This window comes from Raphanus sativus, chromosome 9, assembly GCF_000801105.2.
Source record: "Raphanus sativus cultivar WK10039 chromosome 9, ASM80110v3, whole genome shotgun sequence".
Lineage (NCBI taxonomy): Eukaryota > Viridiplantae > Streptophyta > Magnoliopsida > Brassicales > Brassicaceae > Raphanus > Raphanus sativus.
In genome coordinates, this window is record NC_079519.1 from 30,262,664 (window position 1) to 30,286,635 (window position 23,972).

Here is a 23,972-nt window from a genome sequence, read left to right on the forward strand (position 1 = left end):
TTTCGTCTGGTTTATGTTTTAGGAAATTCTAATTTTTACCATAGACCTGATGTCAATTTTCAAAGTTATCATTTTCGTAAACTCTAAATTTGTGATGCAGAACTAAACTAACTACTCTAAACCATTTATAAATATTTAAAAGCTTATAAACTCAACTCTAACACTTAAATATTAAATATTAAATAATAATTAATAAACCTTAAATCCAAATGTTAATGTATTTTTGATTGACATTATTTTTGAAATATGGTTTCCAATTTGTGGTATTTCAAACAATATTTCTTTATGTTTTCGGTTTGCTTCGGTTAACTCATTTATATAAACCAGCTACATTTGGCTGATTGTTAAAACGAAATTATTTACTCACAAGAAAGTTACTCTGATTACCGACAACGTTAATTATTGACACTAACTACTAACTTCTTTGCAATTTAATTCATCATTAAGAGTTCCATAAATGTCAATAATAGAGCGGTGCATTTTAACCCCATTATTTATTAGGGTGGGCAATATGTCTTGTGTTTGTATCTGAACAAAAAATATCGTTTGTTCTTATCAACTCAAACAAGTCAGAAATCAGAGTTGACAATGAATCGTATGGACAACAGAAAATACCAATTTACCGCTTTTCTAATTATGTTAAATTAACATGTGGTGCTGCCGCGACCGTCACGACTATAAAACTGTTACTCCGTTTATCTATCTCTCACATCTCATAAATCATATCGAGGACTAATTAATAGATATGTATCGAGCTTTTACGCACGTTTGTTTGTGGACGCTACTCGTCTTTGTGGTGACTTGGACAGTGTTCTACGTCAACAACAGAAGGAAGAAGGTAACGAAGTTAGCAGATGTGGCGACAGAGGAGAGAGAAGACGGTGGTGGTACTGACGTAATCATCGTCGGAGCTGGTGTTGGTGGTTCAGCTCTCGCCTATGCTCTTGCAAAGGTACGTAACATGCCGTCACAGTTTTCCGTCCAACTATTATAATCAGCGTCCGCACTTTTTTTTGCTAAGTATTTTCTTATATTATTAGTGTAGGAATGATAATAACAATTTATACACTATGTATATAGCTAATTCAACTCCATATACCTAATATTTTCATGTAAATCAAAAATTGTTGAATAGAATTGTTTCTAGGAATAATTTTTCTATCGATCGAAACTTGGTTTAACTATATAGGCTACCTAGCTACCTTTTGAATAGAAAAAAAAACTACCTAGCTGATTCAACTACAATATTTTTGGTTGGAATAAACACTCCTATATGTTGAATTTGTATGAAGGATGGGCGTCGAGTACATGTGATAGAGAGGGACATGAGGGAGCCAGTGAGAATGATGGGTGAGTTTATGCAACCCGGAGGACGACTCTTGCTTTCTAAGCTTGGTCTTCAAGGTTTGTCTCCTGTACACTTTCGTGTAAGACATATAGTGGTTTAGTCTGATGACTGAAAATTCGTGTGTTTTTGTATATAGATTGTTTGGAGGGAATAGATGAACAACTAGCCACAGGCTTAGCAGTTTATAAGGACGGACAAAAAGCACTCGTGTCTTTTCCGGAGGACAACGACTTTCCTTATGAACCTACTGCTCGAACTTTTTATAATGGCCGTTTTGTTCAGAAACTGCGCCAAAAAGCTTCTTCGCTCCCCAAGTATGTGATTCACCATCTTTTACTAACACGTTAAGAAATTTTTTTTTTTTTAAACACTAACACGTTAAGAATATCACATAGAAAATCGAACGTATAACGGTATAAGAACCATGAACCATTGTATCAAGCCTTATAAATCTCAGGACCGATGGACACGAACCAAACTTTATAATAATTAAAAAAAAAGTTAGTCCTAAAGTTTTTTATACTAGGAAAAATACTAATCGACATTATTTTAGCAGTTTCTTCTAAATAATTGATTACTAGTCAGTTCCGTTGGCTTGAAACTACTAATAAACTTAACAATGGCAATGATTACCGTTGATTTACACACCAATGACCAACCATTAACTGGCAGTGTACGACTTGAAGAAGGGACTGTAAAATCTCTCATAGAAGAAAAAGGAGTGATCAAAGGAGTGACATACAAGAATAGCTCAGGCGAAGAAGCGACTGCATTTGCACCTCTAACTGTGGTATGCGACGGTTGCTATTCAAACCTCCGTCGGTCTGTTAACGACAACAATGTGAGTATACCTTTAAACTGAATAGACTTCCATATTTTCAAATTGGTGACAAAGATATGATGCTATTTACTTTGATTTATTCAGTTAGCTAATAAGCATCAATGTGCTATGATTTGATATAGGCGGAGGTTCTGTCGTACCAAGTTAGTTACATCTCTAAGAATTGTCAGCTTGAAGATCCTGACAAATTAAAGTTGATAATGTCTAAACCCTCCTTCACCATGTTGTATCAAATAAGCAGCACCGATGTTCGTTGTGGTATGGAGATTTTTCCCGGAAATATTCCCTCTATTTCAAATGGTGAAATGGCTGCTTATTTGAAAAATACTATGGCTCCTCAGGTGCGCATTGGGCGGTTGAATCTTTGATCAATAAAAAAGTAAATATATATATATATATATATAGCTAATTTGGTGTTACTAGTACTAGATAAATCATACATATACTTTCTAACATTTGCAAGCGGTTCATTGATCCATGCAGATATGCATTTAACATTTCCTTACATTATATTTTCAGGTACCTCCAGAACTCCGCAAAATATTTTTGAAAGGAATTGATGACGGAGCACAAATAAAAGCAATGCCAACAAAGAGAATGGAAGCTACTTTGAGCGAGAAGCAAGGAGTGATTGTATTGGGAGATGCATTCAACATGCGTCACCCAGCAATTGCGTCTGGAATGATGGTTTTATTGTCTGACATTCTCATTCTACGCCGGCTTCTCCAGCCATTGCAAAACCTTGGTGATGCAAAAAAAATCTCAGAAGTTATTAAGTCATTTTATATCATCCGAAAGGTGATCATATATGTCATATTATATCTATGAGCATTCTAAAACCAGATACTATTAAGATAATTAATTACATAATAATTACCATTTTTATAAGTTTAAAGAGACTAGTTTCTCTCCACTAAAGATGCTCTTGTAACCTCAAAATGTTAAAAGAATGCATGATTTTGAATGTGAAGCCAATGTCAGCGACGGTGAACACACTAGGAAATGCATTTTCTCAAGTGCTAATTGCATCGACGGACGAAGCAAAAGAAGCGATGCGGCAAGGCTGTTTTGATTACCTCTCTAGTGGCGGCTTTCGCACGTCAGGCATGATGGCTCTGCTCGGAGGCATGAACCCTCGGCCACTCTCTCTCATCTTTCATCTTTGTGGTATTACTCTATCCTCCATTGGTCAACTGCTCTCTCCATTCCCATCTCCTCTTCGCATTTGGCATAGCCTCAGACTTTTTGGTGTAAGTACTTATTTATTTCCTTAAACTGTATATTTTTTATAGATTTGTTTTTCTATGTAAATGTGTGCATAGGCTTTAAAATTTACAATAAAATTTTGACATTTTGTTGCTGTTTTACGTGTATCTCCAGTTGTCTATGAAAATGTTGGTTCCTCATCTTAAGGCGGAAGGGGTTAGCCAAATGTTGTATCCAGCATACGCAGCTGCGTATCGCAAAAGCTATATGGCTGCAACAGCTCTCTAAGCAGCGATGATATGAACCGCGAATAATACTATGACATATTTGGAGCGCTAGTATTTGTGGTTGTGCATTTGTTATTTGTTAAATATGTACTGCAGTGTGCTTACTATTATTAGTTTATACCCGTCGCTATTGTAATAATAAAACGACCCCCTGTTTTGTTGAATGTGCCACATTTGCTTACACGAAGTTTTGTCTCCATATACTCAAATAGAATTAAGTTATAGGAGAGAATCTATGAAAATACTAACCACTAAAATCTGCAACATAATAGTGATAGGCTTTTATCTTTAGCAATAATTATAACTAAATCTTGATCCGCACATCCGTGCGGGTAATTATTTTTATTTTATAAATATAAACATTTGATTTATATGATTGGTTGTATATGATTTTAATATTTATCATATTGCTGATTATTTAATATAATATTTTCAAACACAATAATTTCATAGTTTACATGCAGTAATTTAATTTATTATTTCAAATTATTAGTGATATCTTAGAAAAAATATAGAAGCAACAAATTTGGTTGATAGACTTATACCTAGGAACCAAAAACACACATAGATTAATTTCAGTTTATTATTTATCAATCCAACTTTAACCATTTTAAACCAAACTTAAATCTGTTACAATCTATAAATCAATTTTAAATATCAAGGATACTGACACCTTAGAGCATCATTATTGGGATAACCCTTAATATGATCCCTTAGAGCATCTCCAATAAGCCCCCTCATTTTTAATGGGATCCACCTTTAAAATAAAGGGATGAAGGGATGGTTCTCCAACAATCACCCTCAAATTTACTTTTAGAAAAATTCACAATTTACACTTTAGTCCTAAATACTATTAATAACTAACAATAATCATTAAACTTTCAAAAATAAAAATAACATACTATTTGAATCATATTAAAATAAAATATTTTTGAGAAAAAAATAAATATATAATTAAATATAACTATAAGTAATATAAAAAATGTTAATAAAATAATTTTAATCAAGATAGTTTTAAGAAAATATAACGATAAGTACTAAAATATGATATATAAAAAGTTATTCATGCTATTGTCAAATATATAACTAATTGTAGGGACTGAAGTGAAAAGTAAATAGTGTTTTAAGGGCCTCAACAGTGCCCCCTCAAATTTGAGGGTCTACTGTTCACCCCCTTATAATTTGAAGGGATAAGGGTCTGTTGGAGTGTAAAAACCTTCAAAAAATGAGGGGATAAGGGTCTGTTGGAGATGCTCTTAGCTAATATATATATTTTAAGAAAACAATAAAACATAAAAGAAAAGAGGAGGGACTACGTACCAGAATGCTTCTGGGACTACCAGAATGCTTCTCGGACTCTAAGGTTGAAATGTTATCTTTTTTATAAGATAAATCGCAAGCCAGGTTGGATGGATGGTATCTCCAACACATATCACAGGGAGGGAAAGAAGTTTTGCTGAAATCATCAGTGGGTGGTACCCCGGTTTATGCGATGTCGGTCTTTCGGATTCCTAAAACAGTGATATCCAAAATCTCAAGCATGATGGCCAACTACTGGTGGGGGGATGATTCTAACAAAAGGAAAATACATTGGATCGCTTGGGAGAAGGTTTGTTTGCCGAAGGAGCTGGGAGGAATTGGTTTTAGAGAGCTTGAATGCTTCAATCAAGCGCTCTTGGCAAAGCAAGGATGGAAGATCCTAAACAAACCAGACTCCCTACTGGCCAGATTTCTGAAAAGTATCTACTTTAAAGAAGGGGAGTTTCTCTCGGCTCCAATGGGTACAAGACCTTCCTATGCTTGGCGAAGTTTACTTCACGGTAGGGAACTGCTTAAAAAAGGGCTGAGGCATCGCGTTGGGAATGGCAAATCAACAAAAGTTTGGTTGGATAAATGGATTGATGATCCTGAGGAAGGCCTACGACCTCCTTGGATCAAAAAATATTCATTTGATGTCAATCTCACAGCGGATAAGCTCATCGACTCTGTTTCGGGAAGATGGGAGAAGTGTAGATTAGAGGAGATTTTTGTCCCCGGTGACGTCGAGATTATCTTACGAAACCAACCGGTGGTATCCAAAGAAGATTATGCCTCATGGAAGTATAACAAAAGCGGTCAGATCTCGGTAAAGTCGGCGTATTGGCTTGCTGCGGATTTGAAAAGAAGAAAGAACCAACCTCAAGCTTTTGTTTTACCTTCTCTAAATGGGCTGAAAGAGAAAGTGTGGAAAAGCCAAACATCACCAAAACTGAGAGTGTTCATGTGGAAAGCGCTTAGTGAAGCGCTCCCTGTTGCTGATCTGATCATTACCAAGGGGATGAAGGTTGATGAGAGATGCCAAGCCTGTGGTGATGAAGGAGAATCAATTAACCATGTCCTATTTTCTTGTCATTTTGCTAGACAGACGTGGGCGTCGTCTTCTATTCCTCATCCTCAAGGTGGGTTCCATCCAGACTCTATTTTTCAGAACTTTGCTTACTTGTTTAGTCTAGACAAGAGCGGGATTAGGCAAAGGGATGACAGTAGAATGTGGCCCTGGATATTATGGAATCTATGGAAAAGAAGAAATGATTTGTTGTTTGAAGGTAGATGTTTCACGCCTTCGGATTTGGTGCTCAAAGCAAACAGGGATGCAACAGAATGGTTTCTCGCACAGGCTATGGAGAAAGAGTGGATACAAGAAGAGAAAGCAAGCAGGCCAATTGTTCACCGGAATTGGCATCCGCCCAAGCCAGGCTGGAAGATGTGTAATGTGGGAGTGGATTTTGATAAATCGAAAAGAGTGGCAGGAGGGGCATGGGTGGTGCGAAATGAAAGGGGTGTGGTCTTATTCCATAGCAGGAGATCCTTTGCAGGAATAACCACTAAAGATGAAGCAAAGTTTGAAGTTTTGTTGTGGGCTATTGAAAGTATGAAAAGCCACTGACAGACAAAAATCATATTTGCGGGTGAGTTCGACGAGTTCTTTGGTGCAGTACTGAGACCGGATGCTTGGCCATCGTTCCTATATCAAAGCACGGTAATCAGTAAGGAACTAAGGGAGCTGGAACATTTTGAGTTAAAGGCTGTCAGTAGGAAAGCAAACAGAGGGGCTGTTTTCATCGCTCAGAGCGTTAACAAAATGAGGCTGGTGCATTCATATGTAGCGGCTGGTCATCCTGAGTGGCTTTTTGAATTTTTTGTTAATGAAAGCAGAGGACTCTGATTGCTGTTCTTTATTTTTTGGGTGGAAGGTTTGTAAGGTTGATGTGTAGGGGAAGTTGTAGTGAGAGGGATGTAGTGGGTTTAACTCCTTCTTTTTTTCTCTGTATTGTCTCTTCTTACAGAGGTTGGAAAGGTTGTAATGGTGACTTTGCCTTTGTGGCATTGTAAGTAATGAAATATCCTTTGACGGAAAAAAAAAAGAGAGAGAGAGCGAGAAAAGAAAAAGAAATTGCTGCTGCTGTGACACGTGCAGTAATATATGTTGTTTATATCTCTTAAATAAGACACATCCTTTGTGTCTTTTTACTTTTTTTCTTTTTTTAATCCTACGGAACACCTTAAGAATTCCCAATAAAGATGGTCTTACTGCCAATAACTTGCCATTGCTGCAGATCTCTGATATAAACATAAAAAGCACAAAACTACATAACCAAAGTCAAAGCTGCAGGAACAAAATTGAAAGAATGTAAACTGATAAAAAGAATTACATTATAAGGTTTTAAAGAGACAATAAATTCAGATATTGGAGTCCACCAAACATAAAAGATGCTTCTTAAATAAGTTTCAAACGTGCAAAAATACGGAACATCAGTACATATATGGACCATAAGTAAGGTTCACTGTTATAATGATTTAAGAATTATTCAAGTGCAAAATGATTTTCCATTGACTACTAATACTAAAGAAGTTAGCATTACTTAGATTCTAGTAATAATTTAAATTTAAATTTAATGGCAACTTATGTAATATACACATGAACAAAATTTATGGTTAAAATATTATAAAATAATAATAATGATATATTTAATAATCATTTAAATGAATGGTCCAACTTAAAAAAACCACATATGAAATGAGTCATAATTTCTATTTTAATCTATCAGATATTTTGATGTAGTCAATTCACAGTTTTTCTAAGAAAGATATATAAATGCTATGAAAATGATAATTTAGGAACTATCAATTTTTAACGTCCTTACGATTTTTGATACCTCAGTGATACTTACCAGTTCTGGTTGCCCAGCCAAACAGTAAGGGCCAGTTAATAATAGTTTAGGAAATGTCAAATTTTAACAAAATATATGCCCAACTTTTAAAAATTTTCCTATCTAAACGATAAAGAAACATTTAGGGAACTGTACGAAATTTCAACAGAAACGAGGGGTCCAAAATAATAATCACCAAGTGTTTAGAAATATAATATTTTTTAAAATGCATTGACTTTTAATTTGATAAAATAATTAATTAATAGGTTTATAAAGGGCTACGTTTATGCTTGTAGTTTACAAAAAAAAAAAACGTTCATGCTTGTCAAGCCACTTCTTTGATTTTGGGTCCCTCTTTCAATGAGAAGGCCAACCACGTGTATATTACCTGATCCATAACCACAAGCCTCGCGCTTTAGGGAAATATCTTCTCCTCCACTATAAATCCGCCACGTCATCTTCTCGCTATTTCGTTTGTGCAATCTTGCACCGTTCGTTTCTTATAAAACCTTTTTGGCCGTTGGATCTTCCTGAGATGCCAAACTTATACTCTATTTCCATTTTTACTCTATTCTTCTAGTTTATTGCACATATAACTTTTTATTATCTTTTAATCAACACTATACAAATTAAATTTGGATATATGATACTTCAAGATTTAGATCTACATTTTTACTCACACTTATTAGAATCAGAAATAAAACCGCAGGCTTTATAATTAACATACTTGGATATTACAAAATAAACTAGAAACCAAAAATTAAATTGTGCCAAAAGAATGATTGACATAAATGATAGAAATTCACTAGGATAGTATACTCTATTTGTTCACCTGTGTTGGTTTGAGATACGGTCAGTTCACCAGGAGGATCTTTCTTCCAATTCGAATTTTTTTTTCTGGAAGTTTCAATTTTGATTAGTAATATAGCTTATCACTTATAAAAAAGTTTCATTTTAAACTTTTATATACTATGGAATTAGTATTGAGATATTCAGATTCAAAATAATTCAGTATGGCACTAAACCAAAATGTATATATTTATTAACACGTGTTGACAAAAAAATATATTTATTAACACGTTGATAACAATATTTATTCCGAAAAAATATATTTCTTCCGAAAGGGATTTTTTTTTATTCGACAACAGGGAGTTTAGATTTGGGAATTCGGCAAAAAAAACTTCAACTTTGCACAAATTGCCAAAACAAATATGTACTCGAACCTGGTCAAAAAAATACTTTACTTTTGTTGACTTTTTTATTTATTAAGCAACTTAAGATTGACTGGCCATAATAGTACACCGTTAACCCACGGTTAAGACAGTGTTAACCAGGCGTTAAATATTGACGTTAAGTGAAACGAAAAACATGTAGACACCTGGGTTCGAACTCGAGTTGGTTGGGACAAATGGACAGGTATTTTACCATTCGAATAGTGGCACTTTCAATGGACTAACACATTTAATTTTATTTGGTACTAGTTGAATATAAAAAAAATTTCTAAAAACATAAAAAGATATTTAAAATTCCGAAAATTGAAAAAATAAAGATTTTTTTTATAAAATAATTTTGAAATTAAAATTAAAATATTTTTTTCTTTAAAAAATAAAATCTTCAAAAAAATTCAATTTTTTTATAAAATTAATGTTGAAATAAAAATTAAAAATTAATTTATGTTTTCTTAAAAAAACAAAAATCTTCCAAAATTTTCATTTTTCAAAAAAAGATAAAAAGTTCCAAAATTTTCATTTTTTAAAATCTTCCAAATTTTCAAGTTGAAAAAATAAAGAAAACTTTAAATTTTTGCATTTTCTTTGAAATTTTAAATTTTTGGATTTTTTTTATAAAAATGAAAATTTTGAAATTTTTTTAGTTTTTTAAAAAAAAATATTTTTAATTCTAATTTCAAAATTAATTTTTATAAAAAAATTTTAATTTTAAATTTTGGAAGATTTTTTTTTAAATAATTTGAAAGAAAAAATTTGAAAATGTTTGAAGATTTTTTATTTTTTAAAGAAAAAAATATTTTAATTATAATTTCAAAATTAATTTTATAAAAAAATCTTTATTTTTACAATTTTTTGGAATTTAAAGATTTTTTAAGTTTTTTAGAAATTTTTTTATATTCGACCAGTACCAAATAAAATTAAATGTGTTAGTAACTCCAATGAAAATGCCACTAGTCTAGTGGTAAAATACATTGTCATTTGTCCAATCAACTCGAGTTCAAATCCAGTGTCTACATGTTTTTATTTTCAAATTATGTATAAAACGACGCCGTTTCATATCATTTGAAAACGAGGTCGTTTCACTTAATGCCAACAATAAACGACGTCAAATTTTTCTACGGTGTGCTAAATTAGCAAATCAACGAAATGATTGTTAATTAATTCTAAAGTCAACTAAAATTTTGTGTTTTTTTTGGTTAGTCAATATGTCGAAGTTTGTTTTGGCAATTCCTACAAAGTTCGTGTTTTTTTGGGCCGATTTATCGTTTAGATTTGATTATATGAAAACTTCTGTGGATTAAAGAATAGAACGAGAAACATACGGCGGCAAATTGTCATTAACAAGTGGACACACGTAGAACTAGGCCTACGTAGAACATTCAGAGACACATATTTTAATATTCCACTCCAATTTTTAAATTCTCTTTTCTATTTAAAAAATCAATGAAGCAGAATCTCATCGAACGAAGAATCTCAGATACGGCAAAGGTAGGCTTACCGATCTCTGCTTCTCCGATAATCTAACATTATTTCTAGCGAATGATGCATTCGAAGTGTTAAACCTTTAGTTGCCTTCTTCTATATGCATAGTTCTTGATCACTTGTTTTGTCTCTCTTGTCCCTGTGTTGTTCGTATTCGATGCTCACCACAGTTTTCACCTTTGCATGTGGGTTCTCTGTGATTCGTAGTAACTTGAATTGGGTTTCTCTCTGTGTCTCTTTGTGATGTTGCTGTTATAGATTTAGATCAGTGATTCTTATGCTTTTGTGACCTTTAGATGAATATGAGGATGAGACATATGTTTCTTTTGCCTGCAGCGAACTTTGATATTGAAGCTGCATAGGGATTAGGTTTTGTGATGGGAGTTGTGTTTATTTCGAGTTCCGCTGCAAGATCTCCTCTAGGGTTAAGCACTGATCTCTTGACGCATCGGTCTTCACTCAAAAAGCTGCCGTCCATTGTTGCTTTCAAAGCTGATGATTCCACGAGCAACTCATCTTTGATCGTTCCTCCTGAACAAGTTTTGGAGAAGCAAAAGGAGAAGAGAGTAGTAGTAACTAGGAGGAAGCCGAAGGCACCGAATCAAAACTTGGCTCCTTCGTGTCCGTTAGGAGTGGATTACAACGAAGCTGCTGCTAGACTAGAAAGCATTTACAAACTCAGCCCTCCTGCAACAACACTGGAGGAGGATGGTATCGACGGCGGCGGCTCCAAAGGGAAAGTTTCACGGAGGAGGAAGAGGAAAGAGAGTGGTGGTGGTGTTGAAGAGAAGAAAGTAGTTGTGATCAGGAGTAATGGGGGGAAGAAGGAAAAGAGACTGGATCTTGATAAACGGATCGCGTTGAAGAGAAACGTTCAGGAGAAACAAGTTATCGTTTCTGCTCATAAGAAAGTAACAAAGAGGCAGCAAGAGGAAGAGGAGAAGATGAAGAGGCTTGTGAGAGACTACTCTGCTTCTAATGATGTAGTCAGCTTGGACTGGAAGAAAATGAAGATACCTCCTGTTCTTTCTTCTTCTGAACATGTTTGGTTGTTTAAGTTGATGCAACCTATGAAGGTATTCTTCTAACTTTGTTCATTTTCTTAAAATCTCAACGTTCAAGAAATTGTATTTCTTAAATCTCAACCTATGAAGGTTTTTTTAACATATATATTAGATTTTTTAGTTTTTTTGGTCTAATTATAAAATTATTTTGATGAATTATAAAATTGGATAGATGAAAAAAAATTAGACAAATTTATGGATTTACACTAATTTTATTGCTTGATTAAACAGATTTAGATCAATTCTAAAACACAATTTTAACCTGGTTTAGAACTGTGTAAACTGATTTGAATCGCATAAACCGCTTTTTAGAACACTGGTTACTACAGTTGCAATATATGCTGACAATGTTTGGGATTTAACATTGCAGGCTCTTCTTCAAGTGAAAGATGAATTGCAACAGAGCTTGGGAAGAGAGCCTAGGGAAGCTGAAATAGCTGGAGAGATCAATATGAGTGTGGCTGAAGTGAAAATGAAAATCAAAGTTGGTAAAGCTGCAAGGAACAAACTTATTAAGGTGAGTCTCAAAAAAAATTTAACTTTCTTGCAAAAGCTATTATCATGGATGTAACTCTTGTACTCTTGCATTTGCAGCACAATCTCCGCCTTGTTTTGTTTGTTATGAACAAATACTTTCAAGATTTCACCAACGGACCGAAGTTCCAGGACCTCTGTCAAGCCGGTATGAGAGGGCTTATCACAGCAATAGACCGGTTTGAACCGAAAAGGAAGTTTCGTCTTTCCACTTATGGTTTGTTTTGGATTAGACATGCCATCATACGGTCTATGACAACCTCAAACTTTACTCGTGTCCCATTTGGACTTGAATCGGTACGTTTACACACTCTTTTCCTCAGAAATAAATTGTTTTGCAGGACCTTACATGTTGGATTCCATTCAGGTTAGAGTTGAGATCTATAAAGCAAAGATGGAGCTATTGTTTGAGCTAGGAAGACTCCCTACAGAGGAAGAGGTAGTTGAGAGACTCAAGATATCACCTGAGAGATACCGTGAAGTCTTGAGAGCCGCTAATCCGGTTTACTCGCTGAACTCAAAACATTCGGTTACTCAAGAAGAGTTCATCAATGGAATCACAGATGTTGATGGTGTAGGAGCTGATGACAGGAGACAACCTGCTCTTCTCAGGCTCGCTCTCGACGACGTGGTATGTTTCAAGCCTTTATCTCCTTACACAATCATCAAGTGAAATCAGTTTTGGCCTAATGTTTTTAAAACCGGACCAGACCGGATAATTATCTGGATCATGATTATTATTTTGATCACGGGTAGAACCTGGTTCACAAATTTTTATATGTACTAATTTTTTATATATACATTTAAAAGTAATATTAGTAAATATAATATATAATTAGAATATGAATAAATATTAAATATAAAACATTGGAAATATTAACTATTGTTTTTTTTCCTTTGTCATGAATTTTTGATAATTTTAATGGTTTTTACCTGGTTCAATAATTCCTCAGCTGGATTCGTTGAAGCCTAAAGAGAGTCTTGTTATTCGACAAAGATACGGTCTTGATGGGAAAGGAGACAGGACACTAGGAGAGATAGCTGGTAATCTCAACATCTCTAGAGAAATGGTGAGGAAACATGAAGTCAAAGCCTTGATGAAGCTCAAGCATCAGGCTCGTGTTGATTACCTTCGTCAATACATCATCTGAAAACCAAATCAAACCGAACAGAACCGCCTCACTCAACCATTTGAGCGCGTACTTGGTATGATTCCTACTTCAAACCGTCTTATAACGTTGGTATAGTTTGTGTATATGTTAATCAGAGTTACTTATAGCTGCGTAAATTTGATCCGTGAATAGTAAATGTTGTATTATATCATTGTACTAAACAGATACCAAAAAGTTATACATGTAAAGTCCGAGACTTGGTATACAATATGTTACAAAACCGAGCCAGTATTATCTGTTGTTTCCTTTTATTTGGTAGATATTTCGACCTAAGAGAGTGGAATCAACAGGATTGTATAGTACTTTTATTCAACAAAAAATTTCAGGAAAGCTGTGAGAGGCTCTAATTTTACCGGTTCTGAGACCGGTTAGATTGAAATTTGAGTAGCTTAGAACCGGTTTTGAACATGCTGAGAAGATTCGTAGAAGGGTTTAGTCGACAGTAATGTGACACCGTTGATTTACAGAGTCTATAACACGCCAACGAACAGGTAATACCTGTTGTTATGCATGTAAAGTCTGAGACTTGGTATACACTATTTTACAAAACCGAACAGGTATTACCTGTTGTTTCCTTTTATCTGGTAGATAATTTCGATAGAACAGGTTTGTATAGTAGTTTCATTCAACAAAAATTTGCAGGAAAGCTGTGACATAAGGTCTAATTTAACCAGTTCTGAGACAGGTTCGATTGAAATTTGAATAGCTTAAAACCGGGTTGAGCATACTTAGAAGTTAGAAGATTCGTAGAAGAAGAGTTTAGTCGACAGTAATGTGACCGTTGATTTACAGAGTCTATGATACGGCAACGAACGGACGTTGTGGTCTTTGGGTCGTCAAATAGTAATAATCATGCCGTATTCAATTGATCATGATTCATGAGTGGTTTTGAGGTCCATTTGACATAATACACAAATACTATAATTCTATACTATGTTATATATATATATATTTGTGTCCTTAAGACTATTATCTTACAAAAAGATTTATCAATGGATCACACTAGAATGGTCAAAAGCCAATATCATCACAAATTCTTACTCGCAATTCCATTGTTATTCGAATTATTCTCTAATGATGGTGATGTAGTTTAATGACCGTCATGTTAACGCCATGTATGTTTGTGCTTGCGCAGGGCCGGCCCTAAAATTTTGAGAGCCTCAAAACATGTCTATGTAAAAAATTTCTTTTTGCAAATTTGGGGACTTAAAAATATTTTTTGGAAGTTTAATTCTATGTTTCATTAGGCATGGCTCATGACCGGCCATGTACTTACGTGACGTTTGTATCTACTGCGCGGTAACGTCTGTATTATTTGTTAGTTAAAAATTAAAATTTGTATGTTCCGACGATGAGGTTTTACAAATAATAATTCACTAGATGATAACCCGCGCCTTGCGCGGGGTGAACTTTTTTTAAATATGTTGTATCTAAATAAATAATACATTTTTTTGTTATCAATAATTTTTTTTTACATTTGATTAGGGATGACATGTGGGTAGGTATCATTTGGTTTGGTTAGATTCGGTTTGGATCTTTGCAAATTTGGTTCGAATCTTTATATGTTCAGTTTGGTCTTTGATTCAGATAACCCATTTAATTTTTTAAAAACTGAAAGTTTATATATACTTTAAATTTCTCAAAACATAAAAATAAAAATAATATGTTACATATGAATTTGAATAATGTATACCAAAATACTTAAATTTAACATAAAAATTGGTTTAACTTAAATATTTGGATAGAAAATGAATAGATATTTTCAGTATTTTGGTATTTTGAGTAATGTTTAGTTATTTTAAATATATAATTTTTACTATTTTTATATATTTCTAAATATTTTGGACAATTTAAAAACATCTTAAGTATTTTGTATATTTCTTTTAGATATTAATTTTTTAAATAATATATTTAAGTATATAAATTTGGTTCGAATATACTCGGATACCCAAAATATTTTGGTCCGAATCGGATTCGGTTCTGGTTTTAGATACCAAAATTTTAACATGTTCAGATATCTAACCAAATTGATTAAAGTTCTATACTATTTTCTAGATTGGATTTGGTTCGGTTATTTGGATTCAGATTTTTTTCCCAACCATATATTTTTTATTGTAACCAAATTTTAAATGAAAGTGACGATGGTTCATACTGATTTTGGGTATGCAACAATTTTTAAACCAAAACACTTTCTTTTATGTACGTGATTTATTTAGTTAATCATTAAAAAATGTTCAAGACCCATTAAAAACGATAGGTTGAACTGAAAAAAAGTTACCATTGATCACAAAATTTTCAATGTGAGGCTTGTACCATTTTTAGTAATTTATAATCGTTTTAAAAAATTCGAAATACAACATATAAGAAAAAATATAATTTTTTTATTATATGCTTAATGTGATTGTTTAATTTATTTTAACAAATAAAATTAAACGAAAAGTATAGAGGATAAAAAATTATTATCAAATCTTTATTATTCATAATCATTAATGGTGATATATATGTCAATCATATTAGGAAGTTCCGTAGCTTTTATTTAAGGAAACAATAGAGAATATTCTTTTGTATATTAATAATTGATTTAATAGTTATTTAATAAAAACTATAATATATGTGTAGATGGACCAACTTATTTTTCTAACAATCCTGAAAATAATTCTCGTGATGACACGTGGCTACCAAACAATGTTGCAATGTTCCAGGATTAATATATAGGGGATTAGTACTGACAAGTTAGAACACAGGTTTTGCGGATCTTTCTTTCTACCTGATCTTGAAGAAGACGATGGTCTAGTTACAAAAGTCTCAAATGACTGTGATTGTGATTATAAGTTTGCTGATCGTGTTAACTACGAATCTAGACGCTAAGTGCTTTATATTGTTTTGTATTACTTGTATAATTTTTGCGGTTTAGGAGTCCACTTCCAAGTCTCAGTCAATGGGAAAAGTTTAGGTAATCAAATATGGAATAGGTTTTAATTATTTTTTCTCTGTCATTTCTAGAGGTATTTCTATACATAGTGACATTTCACTTTTTTCTCTGCCATTTCTAAATGTAGCACTTTTTTGTGTGTGACAAAAAAGTGCTACATTTCACTCTTATATAGTAACCATGTACATTTTATTATATGAGTAACTAATTTAAATCAATTAATTAGTTTCTGGTATATGATACGATATATTAGATCTCTGTACTTAAATTAAGGACTACCCTTATAGTTATTTTAGTAATGGACCTAATGGTCGTGTCACCATTTCATTTCATTATCGTAGATGATAAAGTTTCATAAATTACTAAGCGGATGGGTTTCTATTACAGAAAAAAAAATTAAAAGAAAATTATGTTCATAATAATAATTAAGATTATGTACGTAATATAAAACCAGATAGTAAGGCAAATCCAATAAACCAAAAAGAATAAAATTTGGGTTCACCCCCTGTGGTGAACTCTCAAATTCACCTCAATTGTTAGCACCAATCAAAGTGCCATATAAGATTAATAAAAAAAGGAAACAAAATTAAAAAAAAAGGAAACAAATAAAAAAAACGTAGACTAATTTTTTTAACGCCATCCATGGCTTTTTCTTCATCACCTACACAAAATATTGAAAACTTCTTTATCATCCACACAGAATATTGAAAGCTTTATTTGTCAAATTGGTAAACCCAAAACACTAAACCCTAAATCCTTGGGTAAATTCTAAAAACTAAACCCTAAACCATTGGATAAACCCTACACCCTTGGGTAAACTCTAAACCTTTGGAATATCTCTTTACCCAAGAGTTTAGGGTTTACCCAAGGGTTTAAGGTTTACCCAAAGGTTTAGGGTTTAGTATTTTGGGTTTAGGGTTTAGTATTTTGGATTTAGATTTAAGATATAAGGGAAGAGGATTGTAGACACCAATTTGACAAATAAAACTTTTAATATTCTGTGTAGATGATAAAAAAACTTTTAAAATTATGTGTCGGTGATGAAGAAGAAACCATATATAGCGTTGTGAATTTGAGAATTCACCATAGGGGGTGTGAACCCAAGTCTTGTCCAACCACAAAAAGGATCGACAAGCATAGAACTGGTCAGCAGGTTGGACTTTCCAAATTATGTGACCAAAGACCAGTCACACCTCTCCATTCCATTACTACCACATCAGTTTTCCTCGTTCTTCAGTCAAAAAGTCAAACTCTGTCTCTCTCACACAATCCTCTTTAATATTCCCTTCTTCAAATATATTTACAAGCCATGCACAATGAACATACATGCCCTTTCATAACATATAACCTTTCATAATATTTTGTACCGCGTATAATCCATATTTTTCACTCTTTTGACGTAATGGAGAGGAATAGTAATGGTAGAGAGTGGGAGAAGATGAAGAAAGAGCTCAACGAGCTGATGACAGAAGGTAGAGACTATGCTCACCAGCTCAAGTCTCAGCTTGGCTCTACTTCATCTCAAGAATCACGTGAACATTTGGCCAAGAAGATTCTTGAATCTTACCACAAGTCTCTCACCATTATGAATTACTCCGGCGAACTCGACCAAGTCTCCCCGCATTCCCACGGTGGAGGAAGTCCCAAGAGCGATGATTCAGATCATCAAGAACCACACATCATCCAGAGGTACATCCATCTGACCATATCTATAAACTATAAAAATGCATGGTTTCATTTCTCAACATGTATTAAGCGCATATGAAGGTGGATAGTCATAGACATAACTAGGATACTGTATCTAGGGTAAGACATAACTAGGATACTCTAAGAGCATGATTATTGCATAGATTCTTAGCAAAAGTCCTTAATACATATATATGTATATATATGTATATGTATATATTATATATGCGTATATAATTGTTTGCTAAGGATTTTACGGAAACCGAAACCAAAAGTTCCTTAATTAAGAAACTTTTGGTTTCGGTTTCCATAAAGTCCTTAACAAACAATTAATATACGCATATATAATATATACATATACATATACATATATATACATATATGTGTATTAAGGACTTTTGTTAAGGATCTATGCAATAATCATGCTTTTAATTACATGTCTTGCTCTAACTTTATATCTATATAATGTTTTGCATAAACTTATAATTATTTAAAATTTTGAAATCTAAAATGAAATCAAGTTCGAAGAAGTCAATGCCAAGGTGGACCCAAAAAGTTAGAATTGCCCCTGGGGTTGTGATTGATAGAGCGCTTGACGATGGTTTTAGCTGGAGAAAGTACGGCCAGAAGGATATCCTCGGAGCCAAGTTTCCCAGGTTAGTCTCATAATTACCTCCCTAGTTTTTTTCTTCTTTTTAGACAATTTCTAATATGTTTCTATAATTTTCTTTAAATAGAAAAATTCTATTATAAAGAAGACGAGTTTGAAAAAAATAGGATGCTGTATTTTCTTTTAAAATAGAAAATATATTATAAATTTATACACTAAAGCAAAAACAGCTTTATAATAGATTTTTTTTGTTTTAATTTAGAGAAAAAATATAGATGTGGTTTGGAAATGCTCTTCGACATTTTGTCCAAAAATATGACAAAACATAGTATAACACAAGTACCAAACTTTTATAATCTTAATTTTTTTTGTCAATCATTATATCTTACGAGAAAGTCTTAATGTCTCAACTTAGAAGATCACCTGCAAGGACGGGAGCCTCACCAAATCAATCTCAAAGCCAGAATCAAGCGAGACAACGACAAGGAAGTACAAGCAGAGTCCAATCTACGACGGGCCTTAATCCTCCTATCAACCTGATCCCAGCAATGGCAAGAAAGAAAGGGGATTTTCGGCCATCTCCACACCCGGCTCCTTAGTCGTGGTAAGCTGGAACTGTTGTGGGCTGGGGAACCCCGCAACAGTCCAGCGGTTAAAGGAGATACATCGGAAAAACTCCCCTGATGTTATCTTCTTATCGGAGACCAAAAACGAGACAGACATGGTCCTCAAAGAGCTCGAGTGGTTCCAACCACAGCATCACCACGCAGTTCCCCCTATAAATGCTGGAGGAGGTCTTTTCTTGCTCTGGAAGAAAGAAGTGGAGCTCACAGTATTACAATCAACGAAGAACTTCATCCACACAAGAATTATAACAAAAGGGAAGTCTTTCTACGCTACCTTTGTATATGGCGAGCCAGATCACACAAAAAGATATATCCTCTGGAATGAGTTGTCCACTCTCCGACCCCCAATAGGAGAACCTTGGTTCCTCACTGGCGACTTTAACGAAATAGTGAACAACGAAGAGAAATGTGGGGGCCCCAGTCGAGCAGAAGGCACTTTCGTCGCATTCAGAACCTTCATTGGTCGCAATGATCTGTATGATCTCAAGCACCATGGAAGCTTCCTCTCGTGGAGGGGTCAGAGACGGTCCCATCTGGTACAATGCAGATTGGATAGGGCAATGAGCAACACCGAGTGGGCTGATCTTTTCCCTTCTAATAGGTGCCAGTACCTGAAATACGAAGGATCAGATCATCGTCCTCTAGTCTCATTTCTGGATACTAAAAGAAGAACAGGAACTAGAATATTCAGATATGATAGAAGACTGAGGGACAATCAAGAAGTCAAAAAGATCATCCAAGAGACCTGGGACAGGTACGCTGATCTGCAGGTAGAAGAGCGCCTCTCACATTGTAGGAAGGCCATCTGCAAATGGAGCAAAGAGTTTCATGAGAAGAGCAATAGAACGCTGGAACAGCTAAAATCTCAACTAGATACCGCCATGTCAAACCCGATCCCAGAAGAAACCCTTATCCAAGACATAAACACTAAACTTCTACTAGCCTATAAAATGGAGGAGGAGTTTTGGAGACAGAGGAGCAGGCAGCTATGGCTTACCTTGGGAGACGCTAACACGGGGTACTTCCATGCTATAACCAAAGGCAGAAAGACAAGAAACCGACTCTCAGTGATGGAGAACGAAGCTGGAACCCCAAGCTTCGAAGAAGATCAAATCTCAGCTGTTATTTGCGACTTCTATGAGAAGCTCTTCGACTCGCCGGGCTATGTAGTTTCCTCTGCAGTAAATGAGGCGTTAAAACCGTGTATCTCCACAGAGCAAAACGAGCTATTAATCAAGGAACCAACACCAGAAGAGATAAAGCGAGCTACCTTTGCGATACATGCGGATAAAGCCCCCGGACCAGACGGCTTCTCGGCCAGTTTCTTCCACTCAAACTGGCAAGTCGTGGGACCAGCAGTAGTAGCAGAAGTCCAACAGTTCTTCCTCACGGGTGAGCTCTCTACAACGATCAACAATACCCATGTTAGATTAATACCGAAGAACGCAGAAGCAAAGAAAGTTGCAGACTTTCGACCTATAGCCCTATGCAATGTGCTTTATAAGATTATTTCTAAAGTGCTGGCTCTAAGGTTGAAATCAGTCTTGGGGCTAATCATTCCTGAGAACCAATCTGCGTTTGTAGCTGGGAGAGCTATAACAGACAATATCCTCATAACCCACGAGGTTCTACAATATCTCAAAACGTCTACAGCAGAGAAAAATTGCACTATGGCAGTTAAAACTGACATGTCGAAGGCTTATGACCGACTAGAATGGGGTTTCATAGCTCAAGTACTACAAAGGCTGGGGATTCATGCTAAATGTGTTCAGTGGATCATCCAATGTGTCTCCACAGTTACCTACTCTTATCTAGTTAATGAAACGGTGCAAGGCTCGGTTATACCTAGAAGAGGGATCAGACAGGGGGACCCCCTGTCTCCGTATCTATTTATCCTATGCAGCGAAGTTCTATCAGGCCTATGCTCCAATGCAGCAAGAGATGGTACCTTAAAAGGCATAAGAGTCGCTAGAGGAAGCCCACGGGTTAACCATCTGCTCTTTGCAGATGATACCATGTTCTTTTGCTATGCCACGCCAACAAGCTGCGAGACTCTGAGGACGATCCTTAAGACCTACGAGACAGCGTCGGGACAACAAATAAACAACGCGAAGTCATCAATCACATTCTCATGCAAAACATCAAAGGAGATTAAACAAGAAGCGCAGAAAATCTTGAACATCACAAGAGAAGGAGGTTCTGGGAAGTACCTTGGGCTCCCTGAGCATTTTGGCAGAAGAAAACGAGACTTGTTCACCTCGGTGGTTGATAGGATACGTCAAAAAGCAGTCAGCTGGTCCACGAGGTTCCTCTCCAAGGCAGGCAAACTAACCATGCTGCAGTCAGTTCTAACTGCCATCCCATCTCATACCATGTCCTGCTTCGAAATCCCCGTAAGCCTGTGTAAGAGAATTCAGTCAGTTCTCACTAGATTTTGGTGGGATGACACTGAAGGAACTAGGAAAATGTCGTGGGTGGCATGGGACACGATAACTAAACCGAAATCGGAGGGGGGACTAGGCGTTCGAGACATCCAGATTTTTAATCAAGCACTATTAGCTAAACAAGCGTGGCGCATCCTTACTAAGCCAGACTGTCTCCTAGCTAGAGTTTTGAGAGGGAAGTACTGCCATAGTAAATCCTTTCTAGAGGTTTCCCTACCGGCTAGCTGCTCACACGGATGGAGAAGTATACTACATGGCAGGGATCTTCTAATTACGCACCTAGGCAAGTCTATTGGCAATGGACTAGAAACTAAAGTCTGGAAAGATTCATGGATTTCTCTCGATGAGCAAATCAAAATGCATGGACCTCTACAGGAAGAAGTTATTGATCTTAGGGTGGCAGACCTACTCACAACAGACCTCCAATGGAACAAGACAAGAGTCCAGGAAATCTTACCTTCGGTAGCACCTCAGATACTGTGCCTGAAACCAAGCCAAACAGGAGCCTCCGATGCTTTCATCTGGCAGAAAACCTCCTCGGGTACCTATACAACAAAGTCAGGGTATTACTCAGCAAGGATGGATCATGTTCAGCAGGAAGCTATGATAAACTCAGACTTCGACTGGAAGAAGGATGTATGGAAAAACACCTGCTCACCTAAGCTGAAGGTTTTTCTCTGGTCGATTCTAAAAGGAGCTCTACCTCTAGGTGACAACCTACAAAGAAGGGGAATCAACACAGAGGTTAAATGCCCACGTTGTCAGGGAGAGGAGACAACAATACATACATTCTTCCTATGTCCATTTGCAGTGGAAGTGTGGAAGCTGATACCTCTTAGAGATGTAGTTCACATAGCTACGGATGAAGCGATCCCGGAAGTGCTGACGAAATTCAGAAACAGCATCTGTCTACCTCCTTCTGGAATCACCAACAACATCCTCCCCTGGGTAGTCTGGTCGATTTGGCTATCACGGAACGCCCTAATCTTCGAAGCTCTAACCTCTCCCCCTGAAGAGATTGCGACAAGAGCAATAAGATTAGGCCGCGAGTGGACGTATGCACAAGGGATCAAAGCAACTCCTACTAACGTGATTCAAAGGGGGACGAACAGCAAATCTCACCCGGTGGAGACAGAGGGAGAAACTCTCTGTCGGTCAGATGCAGCGTGGAACAAACAAACAAAGCAGGCGGGATTTGGATGGATCTTCACAGGACACGGCTTCACAACGGCAGTAGAGGGATCGAACTCGCAGGATTATGTAGACTCTCCTCTGGTAGCGGAAGCGATGGCGATGCGACTCGCCCTCATCAAGGCAGCGACCCTAGAGATCAAAACTCTCAGGATGTCCTCCGACAATAGAACGCTCATTCGAGCAATCCACGGTGACATGCAGGCTAAGGAAATCAGAGGAATCGTCCACGACATCCTTGAAATCTCCTCTGTTTTCGTCTCAATTTCCTTTTCTTTTGTTTCTCGCGATTTCAACAAAGAAGCTGATGCCTCAGCTAAGCTTTCGTTACGTCGTCGTTCTGTATCAACCCTTAATGGGTAAACTTTGGGCCTGAGGCCTTTCTTTCTGATTAATGAGATCGTATGTGCACAAAAAAAAAAAAAAAGGAAAATATTTTTATTTTTTGGTGCAGGGGATACCATAGATGCACGTACAGAAAATCTCAAGGATGTGAAGCCACCAAACAAGTCCAGAGATCCAACGAAGATCCGGTGCTCTTTGAGATTATTTACCGAGGAATACATTCTTGCTCCCAAGCCTCAGCTGTTGGTTCAACCATTCCGGTACAAGTTCTTGAACCAAACCAGGCACAAGAACAAGAAAATCTCGAGATCATGACGACAAGTCTAGACACTAGTCATCACAACTACAATCATCAAGCACATTTGCATCAAAGTCTTCACTATCCTCTGCCCTCTACCCAAAACCTAGAGAGTAACAATGTGTTGCTTCAACAGAAGGATCACAACATTGGTTTTCTTGGATCTACGAGTTATAGTGATCTAGGAACAAATGTCAACTACCATTTTCTAGCTCCTCATGATGCTGGCTCTGCTTCTCACTCTACAATAAACTCTCCGACCACCGCTGGTTTGGAATCTCCATTTGAAAGCTTTAGTCCAAATCATCCATTTGGAGGTTTTGGAGGTTCTATTCTTAATTCATCACTAAGAGATGGAATAAAATTTACGTAATCTTTTCAGTAAAGAGATGAATATTTATTCATAATAGCTAATCAATATCCAATTCAGTAATCCTACTTAATTTCCTAATCACGTTTTTGTTTTGGTTTTTCTTTTGCTTGTTAA

The 23,972-nt window shown here is 35.7% G+C and overlaps 4 protein-coding genes across 5 annotated transcripts; 3 read left to right on the forward strand and 1 right to left on the reverse strand.

The window, feature by feature from the left end:
• Positions 1-691: 691 nt before the first annotated feature.
• LOC130500427 (squalene monooxygenase 1,1-like) lies at positions 692-3,846 on the forward strand. The gene is made up of 8 exons (XM_056995499.1): positions 692-952; positions 1,293-1,404; positions 1,485-1,662; positions 2,021-2,189; positions 2,312-2,530; positions 2,709-2,987; positions 3,161-3,439; positions 3,570-3,846. Exons 1-8 carry the CDS (start codon positions 746-748, stop codon positions 3,681-3,683), a joined length of 1,557 nt encoding a protein of 518 aa, XP_056851479.1. The 5' UTR covers positions 692-745; the 3' UTR covers positions 3,684-3,846.
• A 6,588-nt stretch (positions 3,847-10,434) lies between these two features.
• On the forward strand, positions 10,435-13,604 carry LOC130499518 (RNA polymerase sigma factor sigE, chloroplastic/mitochondrial-like). The gene is made up of 6 exons (XM_056993657.1): positions 10,435-10,589; positions 10,920-11,659; positions 12,018-12,164; positions 12,242-12,478; positions 12,549-12,812; positions 13,135-13,604. Exons 2-6 carry the CDS (start codon positions 10,961-10,963, stop codon positions 13,330-13,332), a joined length of 1,545 nt encoding a protein of 514 aa, XP_056849637.1. The 5' UTR covers positions 10,435-10,589; positions 10,920-10,960; the 3' UTR covers positions 13,333-13,604.
• Positions 13,605-17,468: 3,864 nt separating this feature from the next.
• On the forward strand, positions 17,469-23,972 carry LOC108833295 (probable WRKY transcription factor 30). Its single transcript, XM_056993602.1, has 3 exons — positions 17,469-17,974; positions 18,493-18,627; positions 23,297-23,972. Exons 1-3 carry the CDS (start codon positions 17,688-17,690, stop codon positions 23,856-23,858), a joined length of 984 nt encoding a protein of 327 aa, XP_056849582.1. The 5' UTR covers positions 17,469-17,687; the 3' UTR covers positions 23,859-23,972.
• On the reverse strand, positions 18,995-20,740 carry LOC130499493 (uncharacterized). 2 transcript variants are annotated; one of them, XM_056993604.1, is made up of 4 exons: positions 20,478-20,740; positions 19,953-20,383; positions 19,482-19,818; positions 18,995-19,388 (listed from the first exon to the last, which is right to left on the reverse strand). In XM_056993604.1, the coding sequence occupies exons 2-4, from the start codon at positions 20,010-20,012 to the stop codon at positions 19,276-19,278; spliced, it is 510 nt and encodes a 169-aa protein (XP_056849584.1). In that variant the 5' UTR covers positions 20,013-20,383; positions 20,478-20,740; the 3' UTR covers positions 18,995-19,275. The 2 variants fall into 2 exon arrangements, with proteins under 2 accessions (XP_056849584.1, XP_056849583.1); XM_056993603.1 differs by having other exon boundaries at positions 19,953-20,740.

Excerpts from the sequence above, each read along its gene's own strand:
- LOC108833295 (XM_056993602.1), top strand. The coding sequence starts at position 17,688 with ATGGAGAGGAATAGTAATGGTAGAGAGTGGGAGAAGATGAAGAAAGAG. Across the intron at positions 17,975-18,492 it reads GAACCACACATCATCCAGAG|TTCGAAGAAGTCAATGCCAA; the intron begins GTACATCCATCT and ends AATGAAATCAAG. Across the intron at positions 18,628-23,296 it reads CTCGGAGCCAAGTTTCCCAG|GGGATACCATAGATGCACGT; the intron begins GTTAGTCTCATA and ends TTTTTGGTGCAG.
- LOC130499493 (XM_056993604.1), bottom strand. The coding sequence starts at position 20,012 with ATGGCCTTCCTACAATGTGAGAGGCGCTCTTCTACCTGCAGATCAGCG. Across the intron at positions 19,819-19,952 it reads GATCAGCGTACCTGTCCCAG|GTACTGGCACCTATTAGAAG; the intron begins GTCTCTTGGATG and ends TTCGTATTTCAG. Across the intron at positions 19,389-19,481 it reads CTGGCTCGCCATATACAAAG|AGCAAGAAAAGACCTCCTCC; the intron begins GTAGCGTAGAAA and ends TCTTTCTTCCAG.
- LOC130500427 (XM_056995499.1), top strand. The coding sequence starts at position 746 with ATGTATCGAGCTTTTACGCACGTTTGTTTGTGGACGCTACTCGTCTTT. Across the intron at positions 953-1,292 it reads TCGCCTATGCTCTTGCAAAG|GATGGGCGTCGAGTACATGT; the intron begins GTACGTAACATG and ends ATTTGTATGAAG. Across the intron at positions 2,531-2,708 it reads AAAATACTATGGCTCCTCAG|GTACCTCCAGAACTCCGCAA; the intron begins GTGCGCATTGGG and ends TTATATTTTCAG.
- LOC130499518 (XM_056993657.1), top strand. The coding sequence starts at position 10,961 with ATGGGAGTTGTGTTTATTTCGAGTTCCGCTGCAAGATCTCCTCTAGGG. Across the intron at positions 11,660-12,017 it reads AGTTGATGCAACCTATGAAG|GCTCTTCTTCAAGTGAAAGA; the intron begins GTATTCTTCTAA and ends TTAACATTGCAG. Across the intron at positions 12,479-12,548 it reads TCCCATTTGGACTTGAATCG|GTTAGAGTTGAGATCTATAA; the intron begins GTACGTTTACAC and ends GATTCCATTCAG.